Source organism: Athene cunicularia, assembly GCF_003259725.1.
Source record: "Athene cunicularia isolate RWA chromosome 15 unlocalized genomic scaffold, athCun1 chr15_part1, whole genome shotgun sequence".
NCBI classification, from domain to species: Eukaryota; Metazoa; Chordata; class Aves; order Strigiformes; family Strigidae; genus Athene; species Athene cunicularia.
Genome location: NW_020799121.1, coordinates 81898 through 89750, shown reverse-complemented (window position 1 = coordinate 89750; position 7853 = coordinate 81898). Strand labels below are relative to the sequence as shown.

Here is a 7853-nt window from a genome sequence, read left to right as displayed (position 1 = left end):
CACCCCCCCACCCTCTCCCCAGGCTGCACACCCCAGCCCCCCAGCACAGCCCACTCCAGCTGACACAGCCAAGGTGGGATCCTCCGCTGAGACCAGCCCCCTGGGGAGCCCCAGGGCCAAGGAGAGCTCCCAGGCCCAGGGCTCTGCCAGGACCCTGCTCCTGCACCTGCTGTCTCAGCTCTCCCACAGAGCCTCTGCTGCACTGGAGTTAATGGGCTCTGAGCCCGTGGCCTGGCCAGCACCAGCCGCACCTCGTGATTCCTGGGGTGGGGGCGGGCCGTGCTCAGGGCCTTGGGAAAGCCCCCGCCTGAGCTCCACAGGCCCCCCGTCACTGCCAGCCCCGGCTCAGGGGGTGATGGCAAAGCAACGGCAGCGCAAGAAGAGCAGCTCTGCCCTTATAAAGCCATTGTTTGAGCCCCGGTACGCTGGTGCCGTGCAGAGCCCGGGGAGCAGCAGCTCCAGTGCCAGCTGGGATGCCCCTGAAGACAGGAACAAACACTGCAAGACGAGGCAGGACCCAAGCTTTGAGTCACACTTTCCAGGCTCCCCACTCTTGCCCATATATGAGCAGGCAGCACCTCACAGGCAGGGAACCATCACCCACGCCTGGCCCCGCAGCAGCAGCTGCAGCTCCCTCCCTGGCTGGGGCCGACAGCCCCTACACACCCTGGGCTGGGGGGAAGGAAGGAGGCAGCAAGTGCAAGCAGCAGTGCTGGGGCAGCTCGGGGGGGGGGGGCTCACCCACACCCAGGCAGCACCACTCGGGCTCATGCTGCTGCAGAGCACTCAGAGCAGTGTCTCGGCAGCTAATTCCCCAGGCTGGCCTCAGACAGCAAAGGAAAGAGCTGTGGCAGCTCCGTTCCCACTAGCACCCTCCCCTGGCTGGAGAGCAAACAGCCCCCCAGGGTGACACTTCCTCCCTCCCCAAATCCCCACAGGTGCTATTCTGGAAGGCCAGAGGGCAGCCAGCTGCCTGCATCCCTCTCCTGGCCACAGCTTGGCCCTGCTGGCCAATACTGCCAGGACTTGCCCCTTGCCCACCAGCATCCCCCAGCCTCTTCCCCTGCCGCGGTGGCCAGTCCCTGGCCAAGTGGCAGCAGTGGGGCACGGGCAGATATTTGGAGGGGAAGATTCTCACCATCGCTCCCGGGGGGGTGAAAATGGGCTACGACTTTTTGGTTTTTACCAGCCCCTTCTGGACCAGGCAGCGATAGAATTCCTGAATGTATGTGTACACACACTTCCAATCTGGCTCGCGCATCCGGACCATGTCCTCCACGTCCAGCAACTGCGGACAGTCTGCGTGCTTCCTGGGGGCAGGGAGAGAGAGGGGCAAGCCAGTGACCGCAGCCCAGTCGGGGAGGGAGGAAGAGAGAAAACAAGAGACACGGATCAATGCAGTTCCCGCCCCGCCCCCCCCTCCCCCAGGCAGATGCTGCTCTGCTCTAGCATGCTCTAGGGGTGCACGATGCAGGGGCAGGAGGGCTCCAGGCACTGCCGTGCCAAGGCCATTCAGTGAGACTTGGGGGAGCACAAGCAAGGAGGGGGAAGGGTGGGTGAGTGGCGTGGAGAGGTGTGAGGTCCAGAGGGAAGGACAGACGGAGACAGAGGAGGAGGAGGAGGAGGAGTGAGGTGTTCTGGCACGCCGGGTGCTCGGGGAGCGGGTTCCAGAGCGGAGCGGCGCTCTATATAGCCCCTATATAGACCCGCTGGGAGGATCGGGGGGCAAGGCCAGCCGTCCTGCCCAGCTCCGCTTGGAACCGCATGGCACAGCCCTGGTGCAGGAAGCTCGGGAGAAGATGCTCACAAGAGCTGGAGGAGGAGGAAGGACGAGAGGCCACCTGGCTTCCAGGCTGGAGAGATCGAAGGCTCTCTCAAGTCCACACACTGGTTCCCCAATTAAGGCAAAAAATCCATTAACGAGAGCGCCAAGAGCCAGGCAAGTGGCCCCCTTCTCGCTCCACCGAACAGCACCACAGCACCCAGGGAGCTTGCAGGAGCTCCCAGCTCACACCACCACCCTGGGCACCGGCTGGGATGGGACTCCCACCTGCCCGGCCCTGCCCCTGGGCAGGGTGCTGGAGGGGAGGAGGAGTGGGTGGGAGAGAGACAGAAGGAAGGAGAGAGGGGCTGGCTGCCAGCCCTCCAGCTGGATGCGCTCCCATCTCTCAGCACCCAGGAAAACCAGAAGCAAAAGGGGAAGGGAAGAGACTGGAGAAGCTGCAATGGTGTTTGAGCCCCCACAATCATGAAGGGAGGCACTTGGCACAGACAAACCCTGCTCCCCAGGGGCTGCAGTCCTGCACCCGGCACCCCAGGATGGGATGTACTGCCTGTGGCTGAGCAGGCTTGGGGGGCTGCTGCCCTGCCTTTGGGTACTCCGCCCAACACCCAGGAAGCCCAGACCCCCACGCCTACCCTTACCACACCAGACTGGGCTGCACTGGCTTCTCATGGCTCTGCCCATGTAGCCACTGCTTTCCCCCCAGTGTCAAAACTTTGTTGCATGGCACAGGGGGAACGATGCTGATGGGCACCCACTACCAGCACCGTTGCCTCTGCCCATGTCCCCAGTTTGCCCTGGGCAGCAGGTGGGAGAGCTGCCCCACGCCCATGTGATGGCACAAGAGCTACATACTCTGCAGAGGAGAAGGCCACCTCGAAGTTGTGGCGGCGGTTCTGGGGTGTCAGCTGGCTGTAGTCAAACGCCTCAGGGAAGAAGTTGTGGACCAAGGCACAGAAGGCCATGCCATCGCTCCAGCTGGACGAGAAGTTCTGGATGTCCACATGCTGCAAGGACAGGAGAGTTACCAAGGGGCAGAGAGACCAGCCCAGGGGACAGGAAGAGGAGGTGGCACTCACCTCGTAGCCCCGGGTCTTGGCTCTGCACCAGTCTAGCAACATCTGCTTGATGCTGTTGGCATTGGGCACACCGAAGCTGGAGGAGCGTTGCACAGCAGTGCGTGCCACTGCGGGGTTTGGTGAGCTGTGGCAGAAAACACAGGGTGTTATTCCTGTGGCACTTGTTGCACCAGCCAGCCTGCCCTTGGCCCATCCTCACCTCCCACCCTCCTTCTGCAGCTTCTCCATCATGGCCTTGCGAGCCTGTGAGGCCGATGTCTTCGGCAGGCTCTGAGCTTTCATCAGCTCCTTCTTCTTCTCAGCCTGGCGCCGCTCCAGCGCAGCCAAGCTGCTCTGCCTGGAGACACTCTCATCTTCACGGTCGAAGATGCTGGGAGAGAGACAGACAAAGCTATGGGGGCTATGGGCAGCCTGGAGAAGGGCACAGGGTGGCCTCAGCACATTGCCAGCCCTGGAGCTTTGGAGACCTCCATGTCCCTGGGACAGAAGAGGGGTGACTTAAGGTCCCCCAGCTGGCAGACATGTCTCCAGGCCCATGGAGGGACCCATGGGGACCGCTGGAGGCAGCGAGCATGCCCCAAGGATCAGGAAGCTCTGGGGACAACACCACAGAGGGAGACTGCAAGCTGAGCAGAGAGGGTTTGTGCAAGCAGACGGCTGATGGGGCTTGCTTGGTGCTGGCCCTGGGGAGGCATCACCACCTACCTGCCCGTCTTCTTGGAAGAGGAGCTGTAGGATGATTTGGTTTGAACAAATGTGCTGTTGCCATCTGCAGAGAGAGAGAGGGGGGCCTTGGGCAGGAGGCTGATGGAAGTGGTGCCAGGCAGGTGGGAGCCCTGCTCGTGCCACAGGTGGGGATGGCTCAGTGGCAGCAATGCCCCTGTGGTTATACCCAGAGGATCCCACAGGGAAAGGGCAGCAAAGGCTCCCTTACCATCTGATCTCTTCACAAAACTCGACTCCATGGTTGTGGTACGGGAAGTCTTGGTGCCATCGCCTGCAGGGGGCAAGGCAACAGGGGATCAGCTGGGGCCAGGGGAAGCAGCACCCACCACTGCCAAGCACCCTTGCATACATGTAGCACAACAGGGAGAAGTCCCAGGAGGGAGAGCCATGGCCAGGGAAGGCAGAGGGGAGACGGACAGTATGTGCCTGCCAGGCGAAGCAAAGAGGCCAGTGCAAAGGAGTGGGGAGCTGGAGCATCCCTCAGCCCCCTACAGCAGCTCTTGGCTTAAGCCACCAAGAGACCAGGAGAACGGAGGTGTAGGGGACAGGAGACAGGCCCAAGGTGCAGGCAAGGCCCTTGCCACCCCAGTGGGGCAGAGAACTGGGTTGGAGGTCAACAGAGCAGATACTTTAAAGATCCCCAGGCAGGCTCCAACAAGCCAGAGGAGATGCAGCAAAACTCAGCCCTGAACCACAGTCCTGCTCCCAGAGCAGTCAAGCCAGATCCAGGACAAGCAGCAAGAGCAGCAGAGAAGCTGTGGTGGCAGAGCACTGGGCAAGGTTCTGGACAGCCTCCTGAAGGGCTGGCACACTGGCTGTGCTGGGCAGGTGAGCCCTACGTGCCCCCCCACCCCCAGCCCATACTAGACTGGACGAGACGCTCGGTCTTGGTGACAGTGCTGCGTGCTGAGCCATCGGCTGACTGGGTGCTCTGTGTGGTGGTGGTCTCCGTGGCATGGCCAGCCCTTCCTGCTATAGCCTGGCTCCTCATCTCCTGCAGCCGCTGGTCCCGCTCTTTCTCCCGCTGGTCTGCAAATGCAGGTGGAAGACAGCGTCAGGAGCCAAAGTCAGGGGTGGCAGGGATGGTCCCCACCACGCAGGGGGTCCTGCGGACTGCTGCCAGCCAGGGATGCAGCAGAAGATTCAACACACCCTCCTGCTTCACCACAGCTGGACAGCCCCATTCCAGCACCCTGCCAGCTCTGCCTGCACCACCCCCACCAGAGCCCCGGCTCCCGTGGCAGTCACCATCCCCAAGTACCTCGCTTGCGCTGGCGCAGCTCCCGCATGGCGTTTCGGATCAGCCGCCGCTCCTCAAAGTCTGTTGTCCGATCCAGCTGCAGGAGGAGGTGGAGGTCAGCATCACTCCTCTGCCACCAGCTCACGGTCCCCTTGCCTTCTCCCAGGAGCCCGGTGACAGAAGAGGTACCATCTTATCCAGAACATCCTCATCCTCAATCCTGTTCAGCTCCTCGACGTTCAGCTTGCTCCTTCTCTCCAGCTCTCTCACTTGGACCTTTTCCATGCCATTGGGCAGCTCCGGCTCCAGCTTTGGTGCCTGGGGCTGCTCCACCACCTCCGGCTCCATCTATAAGGACAGTACCAACTGACTGAGACCCCATCAGCTTGGCCACCCTTCCCCATGCTGTTCAGGGTTCAAGCTCCACATTGCTCTGACACTTGCCCAGTGCCACAGGCAGCAGAGACCCTGAAGATGTGCCAACATGTGGCATAAGAGCTCACAGGCATCTGTGGCAACCAAGGCAGGCAGGGGCGTGCAACACTCCCCTAACAGCACCCCCTGCCCTGGGGGGCGGGCCCAGCATTCTCTGACCTACTCCCAATCTGGCTGCCAAAACGTCCCCAAATATTCCCCACCCCTCATCACCAGAAGCGGCCAGGACCCTCCAAGCAAGCAGGGGCTGCCCATGTGCTCCAGGCTGGGCAGTGCCTGTGCCCAGCAGCAGGCAAGGTGCTGCCAAGGCCAGTGTGCACCCTTAGCAGCACAAGGGATTTCCAAGGAATTAAGGGATTTAGTGGAGAGAAGAGCTTGTATAGGAGGTCGAGAGCCTCCCCCACATCCTGCTCAGAATCTAAGCCAGCTTGGCCCCTGCCAGAGCAAAGCCAGGATGCCAAGTCCCTTTCAGCACGACCCCCCAGCAATGCATGGCAGGCAGCGGGCCAGGACCGGAATAGGGCATGGAGGCAGCAGAGAAGACGTGCCAGTGGGGGCCAAAGCAGCCCCACCACACACCTTGGCCCATCCCGCACCCCGCTACCCCAGCCCGGCACCCGGCCCACGGCAAAGCCACCAGCAGGAGGTGACGCCAGCCACGTGCCCCCATACCACCACCTGTGCCTTGCCACTGCTGTGTGCAGGCGAGGACAGGACAGCTGCCTGCTGCCTGCAGCCTGCCCACCCGGCTGGCATGCCAGCAATGCAGAGAGACAGTCACTGTTTGCTCCCTGCAGCAGTGAGCCCAAATGGTGGCAGATGCCTGTGACACTGCATCGCCTGTGCAGCGCAGCCACAGTCCTACATCGTGCCAGGGGCTTCGCCTTAGCTTTAGACAGCCCAGGGGCCACCAGGAGCCCTGCAAGCCAGTGCCACCCTCCCACGCCCCTGCTGGGTGCTGCCGTGGGGCAGGGCTGCCCGCACTCACGCCACTGTTGCTCCTGGAGAGGTGCTGGGCCGATTGTTGGCGCATGCTGGAGAAAGCGGGCGGATGGGCCATGGGGACACTGGGCTCCTCAGTGCCCTCAAAGTGAGCGCAAGGGTCCTGTGCTTCCAGAAAGAGGGTGCTGAGGTCCTCCCCGGGGGTCTCCTGCGGCCCCAGCTGCAGCACTAGCAGGTCAAGACGGTGGCCCAGGCGCGCCAGCTCTGCACGCAGCTCCAGGTGCTCCTCCTCCAGCGCCCGCACCGCCTGTGCCAGGGGCTGCACCTGCCGCAGGGCCTGCTCCAGCCGCCCCTCCACTGCCCCCCGCAAAGCGCCCAGCTCCTGCCGCAGCTCCACCAGCTCGGCCGCTCCGACCTGCACCAGCCCCTCCAGGCTGACCCCCGGCATGGTGACGACTGCAGCGGGCCCCGCTCAGCTGTCTTCTGCCCTTTATAGGGGCGCCGGGACACCACCCCCGGTTGGAGGCCGGCCCAGCACAGCCCCGAGCCTGCAGGGCTATTCTTGTCACTGCGGCTGGGGGTCCCGCGCAGGGGTGCGAGGCAAGCGCTGACACTTGGCAGCGTCTCCAGCCCTGGGACCAGGTGGATTGATGGCAGGGAACCCTGCTAAGCAGCACCCCCCACCCCAGGCGGCTGCCAGAGCCCCAGACACCAGCCAGGGAGGGGGGGTGTCTGTGTGGCAGAGCAGGAGGGGTAGAGCCCCCGTGTGGGATCAGCCTCAATCATCACCATGCTGGTGTCCTCCAGGGCCGGGGACCACCCATGCACCCTTCTGCCCAAGTGCCCTCCCACCCCTGGACGGCATCACCCACAACACACCGACATCTCCAACCCCAGGCTGGTGCCAGTGATGACGCCCCCAGCCTGTCCCCACTCCCCTCCAACCCAGAACGAATGCCCCAGAGGGACCAGGTCCCTGCACAACGGGCACAGGCAGCACCCCCACCAGCAAGAGGACAGGCTGTAGCAGCCACCACCCCCAGTTCCCCACACCTTGCCCATTCCTCTGACTGAGCCCTACCTGGCAGGGCTGCCAGCACCACTGCCGCCGCCGCCTCCTCCTCCTCCCTGCCCACAGGCAGCACACCTGGAGGCTGCGTCTGCAGACAGGCAGCTGACAGGTCCCAAGCCCCACTGGGCATTGCTGCTAATACCTTAATGAGAGCTGACAGGCTGCTCGGGCCAAGCCTGCCCAAGTGCATTAGCATGGGAAAGTCACCCCTCTGTAGGCAGTGGGCTGCCAGCCGGCAGCAGAACCTGCCGGCTAGTGCAAGCAGCACTTGAGGGCAGCCCTGCGGGACTGTCAGCACTGCCTGCTTCATGCTGGATGGAGTGAGCCAGCGATGCCGTGGTCACTGGTGGTGCCGTGGCTGCAGAGGCAGCCGGGTAAGCCAGGCACACGCAGGGCCACGAGCAAGGCAGCAGCACACTTGACATCCAGCTTCTGCCAAGGCCGCATGCGCAAGTGCCTCGCATTACCCTAGATGGCCAGGAGCAGATAAAAGCACTAGAAGGGCTGCACGCACGGGGCTGCCTCCTGTGCACACTCAGCCCTGCTCCTCCCAGCACCTGGGGGGGGGGGGGGGGG

General features: G+C 63.2%; 1 protein-coding gene across 1 annotated transcript in view; it reads right to left on the bottom strand.

Moving 5' to 3' along the window:
• Positions 1-7853, bottom strand: part of SMTN (smoothelin) — a gene marked incomplete at its 5' end in the record, with an annotated part of 14452 nt that overhangs the window by 2123 nt on the left and 4476 nt on the right. The window contains 11 exons of the mRNA XM_026859644.1: positions 1242-1310; positions 2639-2790; positions 2863-2986; positions 3062-3232; positions 3568-3631; positions 3797-3859; positions 4453-4617; positions 4850-4925; positions 5018-5176; positions 6252-6676; positions 7287-7365. Of these exons, the coding sequence (XP_026715445.1) occupies positions 1242-1310; positions 2639-2790; positions 2863-2986; positions 3062-3232; positions 3568-3631; positions 3797-3859; positions 4453-4617; positions 4850-4925; positions 5018-5176; positions 6252-6676; positions 7287-7365 (1547 nt within the window). The remainder of the gene's footprint in view (positions 1-1241; positions 1311-2638; positions 2791-2862; positions 2987-3061; positions 3233-3567; positions 3632-3796; positions 3860-4452; positions 4618-4849; positions 4926-5017; positions 5177-6251; positions 6677-7286; positions 7366-7853) is intronic.